A 22,792-nucleotide genomic window follows, 5' to 3' on the forward strand; every position below is an offset into this window, starting at 1 on the left:
GTAGGTGCCAAGTCCTGTTGGAAAATGTAATCTGCATCTCCATAAAGTTGGTCAGTAGCAGGAAATATGAAGTGCTGTAAAACGTCCTGGTAGACAGCTGCGTTGACCTTGGACCTCACAAAACACTGTGGAAACTTTACACTGGACCTCAAGCAACGTGGATTCTGTGCCTCTCCTCACTTCCTCCAGAGTCTGGGACCTTGATTTCCAAAGGAAATGCAAAATTTACTTCCATAGTTATAGTAGAGTGGTCCAGAGAACATAACTTTGGACCACTCAGCAGCAGTTCTTTCCTTTTTGGAAGCGAGACACTTCTCATGCTGTCTCTTGTTGAAGAGTTGCTTGACACAAGGAATGCGACGCTGAAACCCATGTCTTACATACGTCTGCGTGGTGGTAGTTCTTGAAGCACTGACTCCAGCTGCAGCCAGTCTTTGTGAATCTCCTCCACATTTTGAATGTGTTTTGTTTCACAATCCTCTCCAGGGTGTGGTTATCCCTATCGCTTGTACACTTTTTTTCTACCACATCTTTTCCTTCCCTTCACTTCTCTATTAATGAGCTTGGACACAGAGCTCTGAACAGCCAGCCTCTTTACAATGACCTTTTGTGTCTTGCCCTGCTTGTGTAAGGTGTTGACAGTTGTACAAAAAAACAACCATTAAGTCAGCAGTCTTCTCCATGATTGAGTAGCCTAAAGAAATAGACTGAGATGCCATTTAAAGGCATTTGCAGGTGTTTTGGGTTAATTAGCTGATTGGAGTGTGGCACCAGGTGTCTTCAATATTGAACCTTTTCACAGTATTCTAGTTTTGAGATACTGAATTTGGGTTTTTCATTTCATTTTCCCAAAATTTCCATGGAAAGTTTTAATTTTAGAATATTTCCAAAGTTCCCTTGGAAAGTTACTGGAAATTTATCAGACATTTTCCACCCTTTTCTTGGCTTAAGAATAAACGGCCAACTATGTACAACAAAATGAGATGTAGACCAACAACATTGATTAAAAAACAATATATAAATAAACAGTTTTAATGTAATTAAATTTGTGGTCAGCCCTCCAGCATCCAAGTCAGCATATGTCTGATTCAGTAACAGCTCCAGTACTTAAGGTGGAATAGAAGAAAAATAAGTAAACCTAGCTGCTTTTACTCCAGCTTGCAGTTTTGTCCAGGCACCTATAACTGTTTCACTGTTTAAGGTGTTTAACGAAAACGTCAAATATGCTGGTGTTAGTGTGTGATTGTGTGAATATCGCAACAGCATTTAATGTGGAACAGAAATGTCAAAGAATTTAACGTAGCACTTAAAAATACCTGTCATTTCTTAAGAGTAAGCAACTTTTAGATTGTACCGGTGTGTTTTGGAAAGTTTAAACGTGTGCTAGACAGTATAAAAACATAGGTATATGTTAATATTCACTTTTCTGTTTCAAAGTTTGGGTCTGTGTTGGTGCTGTAATTAGTGTTGCGAGGCTTTTAAGGTCGTGGAGAGTAGCTGTGCAGTGCACGCCACATCTAAATATATTCCTGTGGTTGTGTTCATAGTCTATTTTATTATTAACCATCCAACCTCAAGAAGAAGAATCACAGGTTTACCTCACTGCTGTTAAATACTGCTGTATCTGTAACTTTTATTTTATCATAAATTAAAAGAAATTGTTTATATATCATATCACTCTGAACTCAGTTTATAATCTCCAGTAGATATAACAGATATTTATTTATTTGCAGAAACGGAAGGACAGGACTGAGCAAAGATGGATGTATACGATCCTCAGACTCTAGGAATTATGGTGTTTGGTGGCTTCATGGTGGTATCAGCTATTGGCATCGCCCTAGTTTCTACTCTTTCCATGAAAGAAACATCATATGAGGAAGCCCTGGCCAAGCAAAGACACGAACTAGCCAAGACCCATCCTCCGCGAGTTGACAAGAAGAAGAAAGCATCAGAGAAGAAAACCAAAGCCAAGAAAAAGGAGGAGAAACCCAATGGAAAGCTTCCAGAACAGGACTCTGGTGCTGAACCTGCTTCGGAAACTAGCGAACTAGAATCTGACCCAGAAGCCACATGTGCACCTCAGCCTGTTCCTATAATCAAGGCCTCATCTTTTCCTAAACCTGTGCTTCCTGAAACTAGAGCCGAAGTTGAGGTTGTTCAAGCTAAGGCTGCTGTAGTTGCTGCTACTCCTGATCCTTCCCCAAAGGACAAGAAGAAGAAGAAAGTGGCAAAGGCAGATCCAGCCACCAACAAGCCAGTAGAGGTTTCTGCAGAGACCCTTAAAAAGGAGCCGTCCCCCAAGGCTGCCAAGGAGCCGTCCCCCAAGGCTGCCAAGGAGCCGTCCCCCAAGGCTGCCAAGGAGCCGTCCCCCAAGGAACCAGCTCCTAAGGTTTCCAAGGAACAAGCCCCCAAGGTTGCCAAGGAGTCGACCCCTAAGGAACCAGCTCCTAAGGTTTCCAAGGAACAAGCCCCCAAGGTTACCAAGGAGCCCATTACTAAGGAACCAGCCATTAAAATTGCCAAAGAACCAGATGCAAAGATTGTTAAGGAACAGGCTACAAAAGTTGCAAAAGAACCTGTTGCTAAAGAACCTGCTACCAAGGCTGCTAAGGAATCTGCTGCTAAGGCTGCCAAGGAATCTACAGCAAAGTCTACCAAAGAACCAGCCGCAAAGGTTGCCAAGGAACCTGTTGCTAAGGAATCTGTGGGTAAAGTTTTCAAGGAGCCTGCCCCTAAGGAAGCATCTGCAAAGATTTCCAAGGAACCAGCTGCTAAAGTTTCTAAAGAACCAAAAGTCACAAAGGAACAAGCACCAAAGATCACCAAGGAGACAGTGGTCAGTGAGGCTGTCAAAATGTCTGCTGCTCCACCAAAATCTGAGGAACCCAAGCCTGAAAATCCTACTAAGAAGAAGTCAAAAAAGAAGGCAGAGACAGGTTGGTGTTTTAGGGTTACAGCACAAATGAAATTGTGGTTAAGAACCGAGGTTGAAACTATGGGAACCAGTAAGACATTTGTTTCCATCATGCCATCTTGACCTTGCTTGCTTTCAGTGACCTTACAGATAACTGGTAAAACATTGGTTAGGTACCATGCAACAAATGGAAATAGAAGGAATTTGGTCATTCTTGCATTTAAAAATTAAATAATAAATCTCTAATGACATTCTACCTCAAACTTCTTTTTCTATTAGCCATGTCTGCGGATGCAGCCGATGTACCTCTTCTGTTACCATTTAAGACACTTGTGGCCACTCTGAGCAGCTCTATGTTCAGTGAATCCGAGATCCAGAAACTTCTGGAGATCATAAGTGACAAGGCAGGAGCTGATACCTGGCAAATGGTAAAAACACAGCCTCATTTTCTTTCGCTTCTGTCTCTGTTTATCTGTCTGTGCTGGTCAAATGTTACAATTCCTACGATAATATTCACAACTGACAATTTATCTATTTGATCCTTTGTGCCTCACTGACAGTCTCTTGCTTTACATTTGCTGTCTTTCTCTCTTCAGGCATCTCAGAAGGGCGACCCCTTGGCTGCTTTGAAGAAGCAGCTGGAGGAGAAAGAAAAGCTCCTGTCTGCTGAACAGGAGAACGCAACTGCAGCCAAGACACGTCTCCGTGAGCTCACTAAGGTAGTGCCTATGCTACCTACATATCAGTGGCGGGTGCTGGTCTTTCAAGGAGGGGAAGCTCAATTTCGGCCTACATCATAAAATGTGTCATAAAATGATCTTTGACCCTGTTGTACCAACAAGGCGTCTTTTCCAGGGACTTGGCTAGTGTCCTTTCAATGGCCAGCAGAGCTAGGCTGCTTAAACGGCCTTGCCCCATGTAAAGTGTGTCCGCCTGTGTTCCCACGGATCTCTACACCAAAGGATCACTGATTCGCTCATTTCGCTGTCAATCAAAAAGGGATTTGGCCTCAGACAGATCATCCAATCATCATGCAGAAGCTGAGCGTCCGGGCCAGCTGAGGCCAGCCCACTGCCCCATAGACCCCCAGAGACGCTGAGCGTCCGATGGGCGGGACAAAACCCAGCATTTATCCAATGTCTCGTTTCGCTGCTTCGCTATTGAACTCTGTGGGCACTCAGCGTCCACACCGTTTAAAGCACTGAAGCTCCGGGAATGATTGAGAGGAAAGCCGTGTCTTTACCAGTGATAAGAAGCTGATTATGAATAAAAGTTGAGCGTGTTGTAGTGCATATTTATTCAATGACATGTACACACAACAGTATATATTTGATCACTTATTTTTTTACATTTTAGGGGAAGCTGAGCTTCCCTTGCAGTCTTAGAGCAATCGCCGCTGCTACATATTTTCCCCAATATGTGCAATACCGCGGCCACATTTGTTCTAAATTTACAGCTTTTTTATTTTTGCGTAACAGGAGTTGACCACTGAGAAGAGCAAGCTGGTTTCTGTGGAGACGAGAATGAGCTCTGTGCTGAGCGCTCGTGAGCAGGAGATCACTGCTCTGCACGCCCGCATGAAGGCTTCCTATGATGACCATGCCCTCCAAACTCAGCAGCTCAACAGCAAGGTCAGAGTGCAAAGTCTTTGGATAATATCTATGCACATTTTGTGTTTACAAAATAAGCAAATGTTTACACATTTATTTGTTGTTTTTTCTGAATTTTTCAAATAGTTAAATAAGAAATTACATATATTATTAATTTAATATAATTAATACTAATATAACATTTATTTTCTTATAGTGTGTTCTTGAAATAAGTTATTTTCAGTGTTTTTTCTTGTTGCCAAGAATATAATTATCGCCAGAATACCCTGAAATATTGTTATATTATTTTAGGGCCATATTGCCCACCCCTACTACCAACATAAAAAGTGTGGAACAAGACAACCCAGCTGGTTATATGTGATTTCCCTAAGTCAGCAAACAAAGAATAAGAAGAGAAATGTGCAAAACCAGCAACAATTTGTGTAAAATGAAACAACCAAGTTAAAACTGAGATTCTGAGTGCCTTAAGGCAACTGCTCTGGGCTGTGCCTGAGCTCTGGGGAACTGTGTGTAGCTAAATATGATTTAAAGGAACATGCCCAATAACCAGCCTTTCTTAAAGAAAGGAATGAAGGGATGTTTATTAATATGAAAATGGTGTAGTGATGTTTGATTGTTATGATATTTTGACTGAAGCATGACTGTTTAGTTAATCTGTGGAAAGGGGTATTAAATGTCCCTTTCAAGGTGCCCTACGAGATCTAAGGCATGATTTATGGTAACAAGTGCCCCCACAAGTGTTCCCAGCAGGAACCAATAAACAGTAGGTTCTTCAGCTTGAAAAGTGGCTGAATAATTGGAAATAAGACAAGAACACACTCAGTTTGTGTGTTTCTGGGGCTGTATTATATTATTATTATTATTATTATTATTAACAAAACTTTGTGCTCCTTTTTTTCATTTCTGCATATATTAATCCTGCCCTCCTTATTTTCTGTACAACACAATCACATAATAAAAGGCACATGTAAACAAAGACATTGATATGAAGCACCAAAACTTCTCCAGACCATCCAATGAAAAGTGTAATGTATTTTGAGCTTTCTGTTTTTGAAATGCCAGAAACAGGTTTGTGACATTGGCGATATGGCTAATGGCGTTCCAGCAAATCTAGGCTTGCCTATTTTCTCTTGGTTCTTGTTTCTTTATTCCATCCAGCAGTCTTTGTAGTGTGATCAAAGAGGAGTCCATATTTCCAGACTTTCTTGGTTAATATTTCCTCAAAACCGGGGACTAATCACAGTTGTTGCAGTCTGTGTTGCCACAACGCATAGTTGGAAGGTGCAGGTTACACTATGTGTTCAGGTAGGGCACAGGGGAAAAGGTTAAGCAGTACAGCTGGATCAACCATTTATTTTCTTATTTTTTTCTTGTCTCTTATCCTTTGACCTTTATTTCATCTTAAGCATAGGAATGTTTTGAGATGATCATATATAATGTTACAGATTCAGAGCCTGCAGGAACAGCTGGAAAATGGTCCCAGTGCCCAGCTGGCCCGTCTTCATCAGGAGAACACCATCCTCAGAGATGCCCTGAATCAGGCCACCAGTCAGGCTGAGAGCAGGTACACACCCCCCCCACACAGGCATTCTTGAATCCTATTAGAACGTAATGTCTAAGGTGGAATCACACTGGATAAGAAATCTTGGTGAAGATGGAACTAACTACTCGATTCATACATTGACATGGCCCACAGGTTGAAAAACACTTTTCTAGTTCTTCAAAAATGACAGCAAGGAGATGGCAAAAAAAGTTCCTAATTTTTCACACAGTTATTATGACTGAAAATATAAATCGTTTAATGGTAACTTAATGAGTAGTCCATAACATGTATGTAGGCTGCTATTGTGCACAAAACCCACCAACAGTTACCAAAATTTCTCTCCTCCGAGTGATCCTTTAGGTTGTTTGTGGATTTGAGCGTTGTGTTGTTTAGCAGCAGAGCTTATCCTTGTATATGAACAGTATATTTAATGACTAAACAATTCCTCCAGCTCCCGTGGAAAAACTCCTTTCCCCAGGATATGATACATATTCCCCACATGTTCATTCACACAGGACTAATATAATCTGGGGTTATTTTTTACTGCCCACTGCGGAAAAGGCTCAGGAATCTTTCCTGAAACGGGAGTGTACATGTTGGGAAAATGAGTGACATGGTCTATTGTGAGGGGATTAAAACTACTGAAATACTTAGTTAATAATTAATTAATTCACTCTGAATGGGGCAATATACTATCCAACCTCAAGACTTATTGAGAGCAAGTACATCCAAATTTATACTAAGAAACCAGGTTCTTGCAAAAGTAAGTATACATGGCCATACACTATAAAATATAAAAGGAAAAAAACTGTCTTCTAGGCAACACATCTTCCCCTCAGGGCTTGTATTTTGCTGAGAACACAAAGAGGAATGTCTGATTGTGTCTTTAGTGTTGTTCCTCCTGTAGTTTGCTGTCTCTGTCAGTATATGTGCCCTCAGGCTGAAGACAAGTGCTTTATAGCCTTGACATTAACAAGTGAAGGCTGTTTAAGCAGTCATCACCCACTCTTTTTTTTTTTTTTTTTTTTTTTTTTTTTTTTTGTTTCCCCTCTGCTGTTATTATTATTCTGTCTGGCTGCTCTGTATATTACAAGTTTATGCATTCCACTCTCAGGCAGAATGCAGAGCTGGTGAAGCTGAGGCAGGAGTGTGTGCATCTGAAGCGTGAGTTAAGCGACCGAACTGAGGCCCAGAATGCAGAGGAAGAGCACAGAAAAACTCTGGAATCTAAAGTAGCCGCTGTCGAAGAACAGTTGAATCAGGCTAAGGTGAGCACACCTATTTTGAGATCATGTCTCAGCAGAACAATAGATGTGTTGTAACTGTATACCAAAATTTAGTGTGTTAAATATGTAGGCTATATGTTATATTTATAGAAGATATTGTATTTTTCCACAGTTTGAAGAAAGTATATAATGTGTGTTTTTTCATTTTTATTTCAATATAATAAAAAGGAGAAATCAGATCTTATATTCAGTGCAAATACCATAATGTATGACCTAGTTACAGATTGGTACAAAATTAGTAGGAAAATGCCTAGTTACATTTTAGTCACTGTCCAATTAAAAACTCCAAAATCTCCCAAATAGCAACTTTACGAGGAAGGGAAAAAAGCCTTCTTGAATTTCAGTGGAAGTAAGTGTAAAAAGAAAAGCATTTTTATTGTTCCATTCATTATGACATTTTCACACAACGTGAAGGACTGCTGCAGAGTTAAAATGATGTATTAAACTAAAATGGACAATTTTGAAGAAGGTTTTGTTCTGACTAAAGTAAGTCATAAAATAAAAATAAAATGAATTTTCAGCCTCATTTGGGCAATGTCCATGTTTGTCTCTCTGTTTGGCCATACACACATTCGCATAGACAACCATCTGCATCATGAATGTAATTATTCACATACTTGCCTATGTGCTACAATTGTATCTGGAGGCTGGAGGGCAGACTAGAGAAAGATGTGGGAAAGTGCTGACTTGGTCATGCAAGCTTCCTTCAGAATTTTGATACTGCTAATCTCCTACACTGCTCCTACTGATTTCTGAGGATGTACATAACCAAACGCACGCAGGACATATGTGGCAGCCATCATACTTGCGTAGTTAGCATCAGGTATATCTGTAGCCTAATATAATTTTTAGTTAATTTGTCAGTGCCACCATAGCCCACGAACAGCATTTCTTAAAACAAGTCATGAGACTCATGGTTTTGGTTTACTACCATTGCATGACAATGTTTTGTATTAAATAGAAATTATTAATTGTTATATTGACAATATACATCAATTTGTGCCTTCCAGGTTACTGTGGATCTACCACAGAATTTAAAATATTAATTAATAAATAAAATTTGAATTGTGAAAGGTTTTCTTAAAGTAAGGGTAGGTGATTTTGTAGAAGCCAGTCAGTGTGGGTGTGGTTGGAAAAAGACCTCTTTCCAAAGTCACTCCCCTAATTTGAACACTTGAATGTATACACAGAGATTAGTACGCAGAGAGAATAATCTTTATTGTACGTCTAAACATGGACATCGTTAGACCTGTTTTGAACCAATATGGGGAGCACTTTGTTACGTATTTTTGAGGTCACACTTTTATTTAAGACAGAAACACGCAGCTCTCTCTCAGCTGGAGTGCAAATGAGAAACACAGCCAGATAAATATTATACATAACTAATTAGCTGACATTGTTACAAAGAAACAGCTATTCTGACTACATCTAACTACGTGTTAATCAGATTTGTTGTTTATATAAAAAAAATTGCATTTAAACGATAAAAATCCCTCGATGTAGCTCACACACACATTGAGCTAGACACACACACACACACACACACACACATATACACACACACACTCAGCTCCCCACAAACACACACATCAGCCATAACATTTTGACCACCACTCTCTACACTCACTGTCCATTCTCTCAGCTCCACTGACCAGACAGGAGAACTTTGTAGTTCTTCATTTCGTAACTGTTGTCCACCTGTTGCTCTCTATACTTTGTTAGTCTTGTTCTTCAATGGTCAGGAGCCCCACACAGCAGGTATGACTGGATGGATAATTCTCAGTACTGCAGTGACACTGATGTGGTGGTGGTGTTTTAGTTTGTGTTGTGCTGGTAAGAGTTTTTAAAACCCTCAATGTCACTGCTGGACTTAGAATTGTCCACAACCAAAAACGTTCTGCAGTCAGTGCCGTGTCCACTGATGAAGGACTAGAGGACGATCAACACAAACTGTGCAGCGACAGTTGAGCTACTGTCTCTGACTTTACATATACAAGGTGGACCAATGAGGTAGGAGTAACAGCGTGGACAGTGAGTGGACACAGGGTTTAAAAACTCCAGCAGTGCTGCTGTGTCTGATCCACCAGTGGGTGTTCATAATGTTATGGTTGATTGAGTGTTGTCTGTTTCCATTTTCAGTGTTGCCAGTCAACTTATTTATGTAGGTAGTTTCGTATGCACAAACGAATACACGTGCAGGGGTGTATTTTGGGCCGGTAAGTGGATTGTCAGTTAAGCTATTCAGTCCATTTCTTCTGTCCAAAAGAAATGATTGGATGAAATATTTACAGTTTTGCTAATTTTTTGGCTTATGTACACAACAAATCTCTTTCTCCATGTCATCAGATCTTTAAACTTACTTGCTGATATCAGGATGTTAAGAGTATTAACAAAAATATAACAAAAAAAGACAAATCACCTACCCTAGCTTTAACGTACAAATTTACAAATATATACAAATTTATGACTTATGACCATTTTTCTGAAAGTTCAAAACAAAAGTTATTTAATATAATGCAAGGTTCTTGTTGTGACCAGTTTCTCTTGTTGTCAATTTCTCTAGAAGAAGCAATGGTTTGTGTCTGCATGTTTGTAGGCTGGTCATCTGGAGGCAGAGCAGGCACTTCAGCAGAGACTTGAGCAGGTCAATGCAGAGCTAAAGCAGGTTCAGGACAAAAGTGATGACCTGCAGACTCAACTGGACAAAGCTCAAAAGGAAGCCAGCATGGTCAAAGGTGAATTAACAATGATGTGCTCTCACAAGCCAGACCTCTGTATATCAGCAGAAAATCTGACTGCTTTTTTTTTTTTTTTTTGTAGCCAAGAACAAATTACCTTTGGCAGAAGCCAATCACTACAATCTGCTCTTTATTGCTTATCAAAGGCAGTCAGGCGCAAGTTTGAATGCACTGTGGTTATTTTTATTCAAGTGTAAATAAGAAATTAGGCACAGACATTTGCAGATAAATATCAGATTAAAAGTGAAAAATGCATTTTTTTGTGTAATAATTGTAGTTATTTGCTGGGTTAAATATATCGAAGTGTTGAAACTCCTAAAATGACACTTTAAATGTTATAGCACAAGCATACTCTTTTCCATATCTGTTAAATCACAAATTTTGCATGTGCTTATAATGTACTATACACCTGAAATTTTTTTTCTGATACTGAACTGTGGTAAAACACTTTTGTTTTGTTATGTTTGTTAAGATCTGCAGGAGCGCGTTTGTGGTACAGAAACAGAGCTTAAGGCCAAGTGTGCAGAGATGGAGTCTTTTAAATCTCAGCTAACTGAAAAAGCTCCAGATCAGGCGGAGGCACAGGTATTTTTCCAACGGTGGCACAGCAGGTAGTGTCGCTGTCATACAGTTTCAGGGATCTGGGGTTAGGGATTTGAGTGCTTTGTGTGTTCTCCCAGTGTCTGTGTGGGTTTCCTCCGGGTGCTCCAGTTTCCTCCCACAGTCCAAAAACGGTAGGTGGATTTGTGACTCGGAAGATTGTCCATAGATGTGAGTGTGTGAGTGAATGCGTGGGTGTGTGTCATCCTGTGAAGGCCTGGGACCCCCTCCTGGGTGTGTTCCCGCCTTGCACCCAGTGATTCTGGGTAGGCTCCGGACCCACCATGACCCTGAACTAGACAAGCCGTTTTAGACAATGAATGAATGATAAAACTACATTCAGAATTAAATGTGAAAAACTTAATTGAATTTGTAGCTCACACACTCATTTATTTATATTTAAACTCCACCACATGGGGAGCTGATTGCAGAACTGCAGTTTTACACCAATAGTTTCACTCTAGCTCTTTCAGGCCAGTGGGCCAAACACATGCAGTAATTGTACAATGTAGACAATAACAATGATTGCTGGTTATATATGTTGCCATGACTATTTCCAGTCAGGAAGGGATATTGTTGCCAATATACAAGTGATGTCACATATGCTAAAGTACATGTAGGTATAAAAGTACTTACACAGTACCTATACCTACACATATTAAGTCTATGTATAAAACATATAAATATAATTTTTGACTTTGTGGTGAAATTTAGTAGTAACTGAGCAGTGTTTTGTGCTGATAATTGTTTTAGCTAATGAAGATATTCTTTGGCATACACTGATTTGATTTTTAGAGTTTCTATTGACCCTGGCAACAAAAGCTAAACTTTTGTAATGTTTACTCTTTTAGTGTACACATTAATTCAAACAAGAGTTTGCTTTAGTCTTAAGGTTAAAAAGTAACATTTAGCCTAATGCAAAATGTCACAAACATATTGGAAACCCACTTGCACTGCCCTGAAATTTCACACAGATGTTAGTGCAACAAAGGGCTGTCATTCAGTGCTTTGCTTCAAAGAAAATGTCCTTGTTAAATTAAGAATTAATCAAAATATCAATATACACAAAATTAATCCTTTTTTTTCACAGGTGGATAACTCTGCAGAACACGAGCAGCTAAAAAACAGGTACGTCAGAGCAAATAAATGTAGAAAATATAACAGAATTCTGTTAAAGGCATAGTTTATGGAGAATTCTAGCTTGCATAAATACCACCACAGATCTGAAGCATAGATGCAAAGTGTCAACCTATGGGATCCATGCTGCTTTGAAATATTGAAACTGATTTCTCTGGAGTGAATAGCTTTGGGAAGACTGGGGGTGAAGTTTGTGATCCAGAACTGATAAGCAAACACCAGTACCTGACCCCTTATGCATTCTTGGCTGAATGCCATCAAACCTTCACAGCAGTGTTTCGGCATCTTGTCCAAAGCCTTCTCAGAAGAATAGAAGCTGTTTTGCAGTGAAGCGAGCACAGATTCAGACTTGGACAAAAAAGTGCCTGAAAACTTTTGCCCTTGTTGTTGTTGTTTTTCCATAATGTGAGAGACCACAAGCATGCTTGTTTGGGATTATTTTTAACTCAACATGGTTTAAGACCTATGAGTTAAGTTCACAGACATGCAGTATTTGCAGTGCGTATTTGTGGAGTATTTTCAACATCAGCCTTAACTCTACTCTAAAAGTTAGGGTTTTGTTTAAGTTTGCTTGTTAGTTTTTCTCCTCATTCCATATATATTTGTCTTTCTCTTTGTACCACTTTTTAATGATGAAAATTCTGATGCTTATTTTGGGGATGGAACTGGCCCCCATAAAACATCAAACTAATAGGGCAAGTTATATTTGCCTGATAAGATAGCCAGTGAGTGGGCACAATGTTTTTAACATCTGATCCACTCAACATAAGCACAACATAAACTAACAAATAACCACCGCCCTAGTGTCACTGCAGCATTAGAATAATCCACCACACAAATCACGCCAGCTTTATGGTGGTTTTGTGGGGGTCATGACTGTTAAATTGCTGGGTGAAAGGGAGCTAGTGAAGTATTCAAAGAAACAGATGAACTGCAATGTGCAGCTGTAAGATAAGTGGAGCTGATAAATTGACAATGAGTGTAGAAACAGGGAGGTGATTTTTAGTTTTAACTTTTAATTTACTTATTTATTTATTTATTTATTATTATTTTTAATGGCTGATCTGTGTTTCGTTTCCATTGTAAATTTAACGTCTTCTCTCCCGCTCTGATAGCCTGAAAGAGAAAGAGGGAGCTGTACTGTCTTTACAAGAACAACTAGAGACTATGAAAGCCAGTGTGAATGAGGTAATATTTACCTTATGTTTTCAGTTAAATTTTTTCTGATGCAGAAAAATAGAATTTGATGATTTGCAGTGGTTTATAATCTTAGGGACCCACTGCTTACCACATCATGTTTTATAGGAGTCTCTGAAACATGGAATCCATTAACTTCTTTTACACTGGGGTTTAGAACTTTAGCAGTGGTGTGTGTAACAGACATACACTGTTTTTTCAGGCTCAGAGCTCAGTGCAGCAGCTGCAGCACAGTCTTGCTGTGAAAGACAGTCATGTGGCAGCACTGGAGGAAGAGTTGAAGCAGCTAAGAGAAGCAAACAAACAGCAAGAAACTTCAGTAAGGGCTAATCCTCACTGATACATCCTTGTTTACTCCCCTTATTCCCTTCCCCTTGACATCCTGCCTGAATAACTACTGTCTGATTCAATGTTGGAAATTGAACTATAAACTTTAAGCATATAACAAATGAATTGTGTAATATTTGAATTACAGTTTATAAAATATATAATTTTCAATAAATTTCCAAATTAAGTGACCTATCTCTTCTGTTTCTGCAGGCAGAATCTTTAGAGGCAGAGCAGCCCTTCGAGAAGTAAGAAGTTATATATTGCATTTTGCAGTTATGTTTAATTTGTGAAATGTCAACAACAATATATTTTTAATATTCCTCCTTTTTCCAGCTTGGAGAAAGACGCACGTTTGATTTCTCTGGAGGAGGAGCTTCAGCATCTGAGAGAGGAAATGGAGCAAACAAAGAGCAAGAGCACTGTGAGTTTTATAATAAAAAATATGACAAAAAACTTTTCACTTACCTGTGCATATTCATGAATGGGTGTGTTTAGGAGCTGCGAGAGAAGAACTTTACTGCTGTTGAGGCTCTAGCTACGGCTGAGAGACTGAATGAAGAGAGACTGAAGCAGGCCAGGAACGCTCAGGTACGCACACAAAAACCCATTTATTTAAACCTTAATAAAGTTGTTCCTTCGAAAGCCTGTTAAATAGTAGATTGCATAGATTCAATATCTGCATTAAGCATTTAGCAAAAACGCCAAATTGTCTAGACATGAATGTTTAAAATAATTATTTGTGTCTTTATGTGTATAGAATGAGGCTGAGCAAAAGCTGAACTCTTTACAGAAGGAGACCAGAAATGCCCTCCAGACTATCTTTCCTCACATCATGTTGGAAACTGAACATGTAAGAGTCTTGCAAGCTAGACTTCTGCTCATTCTGAAAGATTTTGTGATGACGTACTGGCATGCAAAATAACCACACAGATTTAGGATACAGACCATTTTTAATACAAGATTACAACAAAAACAGTTCAACTGGGAGCAAAGTCATATGCGTTAGAAAACACACAAGCATATGTTATCTTGATTCCTAGCTGTTAAATGCCTCTTAAACTTTGATATTTTATTGTGACTTTAAGTTATTCATTTTTTACTTCTTACTGCCCCTTTGTTTTAGATGGTCATAATAAAAACTGTAAAACGTAAAGAAACATGGGGAAGGGTTAGGTTAGATGGCATCAATCATTTCTATTAATACTATAATTATTAATCATTAATAATTTTATGTATATTTGGACTATATCCCACTGTCGTTCAAAAAATTGCAACAATTGGAGTAGGATTTTTTATTTTTATTTTACTATAATACAAAGCAAAAACTGTATTTCCGAACAAGGTTATTTGATACTTTTTTTTTTTTTCCAATTTTGAAAGAACAGGGTTTGACACTGAATAATTTTCATTTCAGTGTTTTGTCTTTTTCCCCCTGAATGAAACATTTTTTTTTTCTATTCATCTTTATCAATAATGTGTTCTTGTTCATTTAAGTGTGTTTGTGTGTGTGTGTGTGTAGAGTAACTGGCTGGAGGCATTGACACTGAAAGCAAAGGAAACACTCTCACTCACTCAGAGGGAAATTATCGAGGGGCAGAACACTAACACACAGCTAACAGTAAGAACACACACATCACATACACATCCAGTACAGAACTGCAGCTGGTGGTCCTGAGAGAACATAAGTTATCTTTGTGTGTATTTCAGGACATGCAGCAGAAGCTGACGGAGGCTGAGAACAGTCAGAGCACACTGCAGGCCCAGTGTGACCAATACAGGACCACTCTCAGAGAAACTGTGAGAGACAGAACCCACCCACCCCTCACCCATTAAAGAGAAACACTATTTTTCATTTAATGAGTATAAGAAATAAAAATCTGTTGTTGATAATCTGTCTCTGCAGGAGAGCATACTGAAAGATCTCCAGGACAGTGTGGAGGAGGGAGAGCGAGTGTGGAAAGCAAAGCTCTTTGAGGCTGAGGAACAATGTCTAATGGTAAGCACAGTTTTATTTAGATGTATATTTAGAAAATAATTATATGGATGGTAAAACTCCCTGTATTTCGTGTGTTATGTTTTCTGATCTTGTTATGTCTCCCAGACTCAGTCTCAGGTAAAGGATCTGCAGGAGACGATAGAAATTCTGAGGACAGAGAGCCAGGGGGTAAGCACAGTTATATATCATAAAATATATATAATATACTGAGGGTAAAACTCCCTGTACTGAGTATGTGAAGTTTACTAATCTTGTTTTATGTCTCCTAGGCTCTGTCTCAGGTGAAAGATCTGGAGGAGACAATAGAAACTCTCAGAACAGCGAACCAGAGCACAGAACAGGTGGTGACAAATAACAAAAACATTTTAAATATTGTCTTCAATATCCACATTATTAAATGTTATTCATTACGACAATGGCCATTTCTACTCAGGTACACAACTCTTGATATTCACTAGTCAGTATTGGTCTAAATATTATAAATAACTCTTTGGCTATTGGCCAAATACTTTTTATTTTTAAAGGAAGCTGCCAAAGCAAAAGTATATTTTTGAGTTTTATAATAGACAACTTACTGTGGAATATTTGGTATAAGGCAGTGGCGCCTCCTTTGCTACAATAGCAGCCTGTAATTTTTGGAGGAAAAATTTACATTAAATATAGTAACTTCGCAGTGAGGATTTTTTTTGGCATTCAGCAATGAGCATAGAAGTGAGGTCAGTTGCTGATGTTGGATTTGTTTTAGCTCACAAACACAACTCCAAATCACTCCAGAGAACGCAGTTTCACTCCTCTTTAGCCTAATGTTAGCTGAGGCTTGGCTTTGAGCACAGTAACCCTGATTAATAAGACATAGCATAGTTTACGTGCAAATGCTATGCCTTTTTTTTTTTTTTTTTTTTTTTTTTTTTTTAAAGGCCCTAGGTATTTGCATGGGTGTCCTAAACAGATCCCCTGTGGATATAAAGAGCAGACTGTACAATGTGTGTTTTAGAGCTGCTTGTATTCTGCTCTCTCTAGTTCAGTACATGTTTGAGTTTCATTGCACTTAAGTTTTGTGGTTAGTTCGTTACTGCTCTGTAAGTTTGTTACTGCTGTTGCTCCACTTGGTTACTTCCCTTATTTCAGTTCATTCATCAAATGCAGATTAGTGGAACAAATCAGCTGCTGTTTGGAATGTAGTTTAGTGTATATTTGCTTCTGTGGTTTGCACTGGCGTTAACAAGACTAAAAATTGCATGTGTTTCAATGCAAGCGCGTGATGATTAGTTTGACCTGCTTCAATTACTTGTATACTACATTAGCTCAGTAGCTCCAGTGCAAAACTAAAGAGCATAATTTAGCCCATAAGCACATCTCTGATAGACTACATTTACACAGGGGAAAATAGCAGTGTTTCCGCTACGTGTATTTTGCATAGTGGAAACACTGCCGCTGCTTAATTATTGCCACTGCTCCATCAGAATTTAAATACTTACATGAAACTACAATTACAAAAGCAGAGGGCTTTAATTTTGGAGTGAGGAATTCAGGAAGTGGAAAAATGGCAGCACTGCTTCTATCTCTACACACTGTAGAGAGGAAATGTAGGAGAAGAAAGAAAAAAAGGTAGATAAACTAGCCAAAGTTAAGTTAGATAGGTTATACAGTTGAAAACATTTAGAATGTTACTTTCACTCTTTACTCTGTATGCTTTGGCTCAATGCTTTCCCCAGGTGCTTTAATTCTACATGTATGTATTCTGTGTTTGTGTACAACACTACCACAACTCCTCTTTCCCCTCCAGCTGAAAGGACAGGTGATGCTACTTGAGGCACAGCTGGAGAAACAGCTAGAGTCCATCAGCTTTAGCCAGACATGTATTCAGGAAGTGGAAGAGGTAAAGCCTGCAAGCCCTACCATGTTTTAACTTAAAATAAGCTAATTCACTACTACTTTTAAATGAACACATTTAATTCACATTTCTGTGTCTCTTACAGCTGAAGAAATTGTTGTCAGCCACTCAGTGTCTGTTAGAGTCTGCCCAATCAGAAGCTCAAAAACAAAGTTCTGAGCTATTATTGGTAAGTGCACCATCACTTACTGTGATGTGGTAGTGATTTATGTTCGAATGCCAGATTCTGTAATTCCCCATCACGGTGTTAAACTGTAATTAACCACCACTGTTTTATCTGTAATCAAATCAAAGTTCCTTCAAATCAAAGCTGTACTTTGAAAAGCAGACGAGAGACTTTCATGTGTGGGTGTGGCGATTGCTTAAGGTGGAGTGATTGCTGTGCATTGCAGGTCAGGCAGCAGCTGAAGGACGTGACTGGGCGCATGCAAAGCAAAGAGGAGAAACAGACCAGCCAGGTCAGGCTGGGAAACAGCCCTTGTTTGTGTGTGTGGATGTGCATATATGTGCTTACAGAGAGATGGTGGCTTTCCTAACTGTTTCTTTTTGCAGTAGTTTTAAATTTATAACAATTGCATGATAATGTAAACTTTGCTGAATGCTATGTGCAGTGTGCATGCATTTCTAAAGGCCTTTATAATTTGGTGCCCCCTCTGGCAGAAGTGAAATCTGTCCCAGATGTAACAAATATGTGACTAATACAGTTATGATTTTCTGCAGAAAACCCTGTTTTGAATGTAGCACAGTTTATTAATGTTCAATAATATATTCGTCTGATTTATTGTTTTTTCAGATTTTTTTTTCCAGATCTAGAGGGTTTTTATTGCTACAACATGCTGAAGCACTTAGTGGAGTTTTAAATAAAGACGATTTTAGTGTTGGATATTTTAAATAGTATTTACTTGCCTGATATCTATGGTCTCATACTAACTTCTCTCAGAATTGTGTGCTTTTGTTTTCTTGTACTCTTGGCTGTTTTACACATGCATGAGCCTCTGGCATGTCTTTTCCTGCCTCCTTCACTCATATGTCTGCTATAATGGTACCTTGAATTTGACCTCTGGGCTCCATTGACAGGTGCTGGCACAGTTGGAGCAGACAGAATATAGGCTGCAGACTGAGGAAGGTGTTCATCTGCAGCTGGAACACAACTATGAACAGGTAACATTTGTACCGTAAACATGTATCATAATTTGGTATGATTTAAAAAAAAAGAGTAAACAAAACATTTCAGTTACTGTAGCAATGGAGTATGTGGAAAAATGTGGGTGTACGCCAAATAGGACCCCTGTAAGAGCAGAGGTACACATATGTAGGGATGGGTGGTGTCCATGTTTTTCATACTGACATGCAGTCTCAATTTTATCACGGTATACAGTATTACCGTGGGGATGGGGGGTGGTGCAATTTTGAGCTGCAATGAGCCTTATATCTATGAGCACAAAGTCAAATGAAGGGTTTTCTGAGAGTTTGTGCTTTAGCTCAGCACAGCCTGGCAGTGCACACCAACACGTGTTGACAATAATATCCTGTTTCTTAGCAGGTAACAACCAACAAACAAATGAACAACAATAAAAACAATAAATACATTTTCCGAGCTTAAATCCTTTTCACTGTTTGCCCTTTCCCCCATTTTTTTTAAATCTTTGTATAAAGAAAGCCCAGTTTCAGTTGCTTTCTGGACATAAGCAAAGGCTACAGACAGACGTGAGCTATTTGGATATTATAATAAAAAGGGCAAAGCAAAAATGAGAAAAACAGCCAAGAAATACTCTGGAGACCAGAATGACCAGAGGCATAAATAGAGGAAAAATGAAGCGAAAATGCCCCCTCCAGGGTGTATTCCCTGCCTTGCGCCCAGTGATTCCAGGTAGGTTCTAGATCCACCGTGACCCTGAATTGGATAAATGTTTACAGAGAATGAATGAATGAAAGAAGCGAAAATTCTGTACACATGAAGAAAAAATAGAAGAAAACTCTCAGCTGAAGGAAAACGTGGCCATTCTTCACATCATTACAGCCTTAAAACAAGGTTTAACACAGCACCGCCCGCCTTTACCTACTGCTACAAGCGCAGAGAGCCGCTGTGATCATCTGCCCCAAGCCCCTGCCGCATTGTTTTCACCTGTAGCCTATTAAAGCACATAACTGATATTACATTGACCTCTTCTCGAAACGCTTATTGCCCATAAACTTTATATGTTCTCTTGAATGTATAATTGTGTTTAAAACATTGTTTAGGCCTAGTTATTTGTATTCTCTACATCACTTTTTTTCATTTTAGATAATTTTGTGTTAAACATGCAAATTTCAAGTAAATAATAAGCAACTAAAACATGCAAAAATTCAAGCAAGATTTTGTCTTATGCCCCCGGAACAAAGGAAGAACCAGGGGCACTCATGTTTCTGTGGTAAAATCTTAGGTTGTTCTCTAAGACTGGTAAATATAGGTGGTGATAATTTGATTTAACTTTAATAATTTAAAAAGTTAAAAAAAATTTCAGGATTTTTTTTTATTTCTGTAAAATCCTAAAGTAAAACACAAAGTTATATCCTTTGTACATTTTATACCTAATGGGTCTCAAGAAATGACCATGGCAAATAATACTCATAGGGTAAAGCATACTAATAAATGCAAAAATGGTGTTTATCAATACATTATGTTAAAGTTTATTATCTAACATGTTAACATACCCACTATTTGTCTTGTGTAACAAGTACTAAATGTATGACAAACTTTACTGTTACTAGCCACCTCCTCATCAGGCCCTCCACTAGGTGACCTCCCTAAGACCTTTGCCACAATTCAAATACTGGTCTAATTGTAGAACTAAATGAAAATTGGGTGCTGGTTTTCTTTCAGGCGCAGAAGTGTTTGAGGGATCTGGAGGCTCAGTTGGAGGAGCTAAAGGCAGCAGGAGAGGGATCCTCCACTGAGCTGAAGGTTTGTACTGCAGCACTAAATCTATCACACCGTCCACACTACACTGAAGAGTGGTAGTTTCACTGTGTGTTTGATTGTGTTATACAGGAGAGGCTGGAGAAGGAGGTAAAATTGATGCAAGAGCTCAGTGAAGCAGCTGTTAAGCTCCAGCAGTTGCTGAGGAGCACTCAGGAGGAACTGACCAAAGAGAAAGAGATGGTCAAGAACCTGCAGGAGCAGTTACAGGACAAGGTAAAGCATGACCACTTACTTCACTTTACTCTGCTTCTAATGATTTCCTGCATGGCTAGTGCAGCTGTAGAATATCTCTTAAAATATAGCATCACCTCAACCCCTATATGTAATTTAAGCACAGACAGTGCTATTTAAACATTTTGAATTACCAGTATTGGATTTAAATATATATATATATATATATATATATATATATATATATATATATATATATATATAATCTCTTTCATTCTAGGCTTAGGGTAATAAAACAATTATGTATTAAAACAAGTCAAGCAAGACAAATCGATATTTTAGTTAATTGTATTTTATAAAAATTATGAAATGTTTGAATCCTGTAATCACTCATAATGGGGAATCACCCACATTTTCTGCAGTGTGTACATCTCTCAACCCAAAGCCCAAACAAATATTTTTGATGGCAAAAAGTCTCAGACAGTGGCCCTGTCAAACACTCAGTCAGGGGCAGACTAGCACATTTGGTAGCATTTGCTTGAGGAGCAAGTTTCTTTTTTTCTTGTAAATTACGTTCATATTTTTCTTATGTTCATCATCATTGGGCGCAAGGCGGGAATGGGGGCGCCAGTCCTTCACAGCGCAACACACACACACTCACACCTATAGACAATTTTGAGTCGCCAGTCCACCTACCAACGTGTGTTTTTGGACTGTGGGAGGAAACCGGAACACCCTGAGGAAACCCACTCGGACACAGGGAGAACACACCACACTCCTCACAGACAGTCACCTGGAGGAAACCCACACAGACACTGGGAGAACACACCACACTCCTCACAGACAGTCAGCCGGAGCAGGAATCGAACCTACAACCTCCAGGTCCCTGGAGCTGTGTGACTGCAACACTACCTGCTGCGCCACAGTGCCGCCTGTATTACGATATGATTAGGCCAAAAAAAAAAAAGGGGGGTCTGGACTGTCTGCCCAAATAGCATGTCTGCCCACTGGGAAAATGCCAGATGGCCAGTCCATCCCTGCTCACATTTTAAAATCTCAGCTCGTTGCATATTCCAAAGTCAGTGTGGTGAAAAGTCCCTTTGCCTAGCAGCCTAGATAATCTCCATCTTATTGCAGTCTCATGGCCATTCCTCAGTTAACAGTGGAAAAAAGTCCCTAGTCAGTGCAGCAAAGTTCATAAACAATACAAACAGTAATGAAAATGCAGTGATTTTCACCCTGGATACGAGGCTGTACAAAAGGTCTGGACTTAACACGATTGTGAGTAGGGACCATATGGATTTCTGCTGATGTGGGATTTTTCCACAAGACCTTTCTGCAGCTCCAGTCTCTGGATTTGGTAACAGAAACACTACTGAGTGAACACTGTGAGTGTGGCTGCTTGATACCACAAACCACTAACTGAGACACCCTTTATTACAGCTCTTGCACACATTCTCCTTTCTTAAACTGCATGCATAGTGAAAAAGATATTGGAAGCATAGATCTTTGGTACTGAAATAACTATCTTTATAAATACAAAAATTAAATTAAGTAGTTTGAAAATAGCAAGGGAGAATTTGTCACTGCATTTGTTGAGATCTATCCATCTATAAAAACACATACAGCACTTGTCACTTTATTAGTCACCCATTCCTTTTTTGTTTGTGCACCGCTCCTGAGCATTACATTTCATTTTATTCTTTTCTATGGATATTTTACCAGCTGTGGGAACACAAATGAATAGGTTTCACTTACAGCAGTAGAAGTCACACATTTTATAAATGTTGTATACAAATTATATAACTCTAACCAATAACCTGGATAACAAGAATATGCAAATGAAACTTGCACAAAACAAAAATATATAACAAATAAAAATAAAAAAACAGGCCTTGTAAACCACAACACTGACAGCTATTATGTTGAGCTGTATTCACTCATTGTGTGTTCTCATGCTGTTTTTGAGACTGAACACTTGCATGAGTTCAGACAAATGAGTGTAGTATTTTCGTTCCTTGTTACACCGTCCAGCCCTTGCTGGAGTTTTTCATATGCCATCAATCTAAGAAATGTTTGTTTTCAAAAGACAATGATGTAATTTTACCAGCTGCCATTGTGAGTCAGATGCAAACAAATGTGATCTCTACTGTAGCTCAGAGAATTTAAAAATGGCTCGTTTGTCGCAAGTCTCATTGGCCAGTCAGCGCTCTACAAATTTACATGTTCCGTTTAGTCCTTACCCAGCTTGAACCACAAGCGAGCAGGTACTAAAAAAGTTGCAGGTACCATATTTGCCTAATGGAAAAGCAGAAAACTGTAGAGTAGGTACTTTGCAGTGGAAATTTGGCAATAATGTTTTGGACTTAATAGTACCCCCTGGTGGAGCAGTTCCTAAACATGACTGAATATGG

At 38.9% G+C, this 22,792-nt stretch overlaps 1 protein-coding gene across 2 annotated transcripts in view; it reads left to right on the forward strand.

Annotated features, from left to right (window-relative positions):
- Positions 1-22,792, forward strand: part of rrbp1b (ribosome binding protein 1b) — a 30,962-nt gene that overhangs the window by 6,962 nt on the left and 1,208 nt on the right. Inside the window, exons 2-27 of one of the 2 annotated variants that reach the window (XM_066657438.1) lie at positions 1,734-2,936; positions 3,194-3,342; positions 3,511-3,633; positions 4,393-4,545; positions 5,970-6,088; positions 7,182-7,335; positions 9,950-10,088; positions 10,564-10,676; positions 11,782-11,819; positions 12,944-13,016; positions 13,228-13,344; positions 13,566-13,600; positions 13,689-13,776; positions 13,851-13,943; positions 14,113-14,205; positions 14,875-14,973; positions 15,063-15,152; positions 15,259-15,351; positions 15,457-15,519; positions 15,621-15,692; positions 17,138-17,230; positions 17,331-17,414; positions 17,638-17,703; positions 18,323-18,406; positions 20,109-20,189; positions 20,277-20,420. In XM_066657438.1, coding sequence (XP_066513535.1) covers positions 1,760-2,936; positions 3,194-3,342; positions 3,511-3,633; positions 4,393-4,545; positions 5,970-6,088; positions 7,182-7,335; positions 9,950-10,088; positions 10,564-10,676; positions 11,782-11,819; positions 12,944-13,016; positions 13,228-13,344; positions 13,566-13,600; positions 13,689-13,776; positions 13,851-13,943; positions 14,113-14,205; positions 14,875-14,973; positions 15,063-15,152; positions 15,259-15,351; positions 15,457-15,519; positions 15,621-15,692; positions 17,138-17,230; positions 17,331-17,414; positions 17,638-17,703; positions 18,323-18,406; positions 20,109-20,189; positions 20,277-20,420 — 3,633 coding nt within the window. In that variant the 5' untranslated portion in view covers positions 1,734-1,759. The remainder of the gene's footprint in view (positions 1-1,733; positions 2,937-3,193; positions 3,343-3,510; positions 3,634-4,392; positions 4,546-5,969; positions 6,089-7,181; positions 7,336-9,949; positions 10,089-10,563; positions 10,677-11,781; positions 11,820-12,943; positions 13,017-13,227; positions 13,345-13,565; positions 13,601-13,688; positions 13,777-13,850; positions 13,944-14,112; positions 14,206-14,874; positions 14,974-15,062; positions 15,153-15,258; positions 15,352-15,456; positions 15,520-15,620; positions 15,693-17,137; positions 17,231-17,330; positions 17,415-17,637; positions 17,704-18,322; positions 18,407-20,108; positions 20,190-20,276; positions 20,421-22,792) is intronic. The other variant, XM_066657439.1, reaches the window with a different exon arrangement.

The sequence above is a fragment of the Hoplias malabaricus genome, chromosome Y, assembly GCF_029633855.1.
Source record: "Hoplias malabaricus isolate fHopMal1 chromosome Y, fHopMal1.hap1, whole genome shotgun sequence".
Taxonomy (NCBI): Eukaryota; Metazoa; Chordata; class Actinopteri; order Characiformes; family Erythrinidae; genus Hoplias; species Hoplias malabaricus.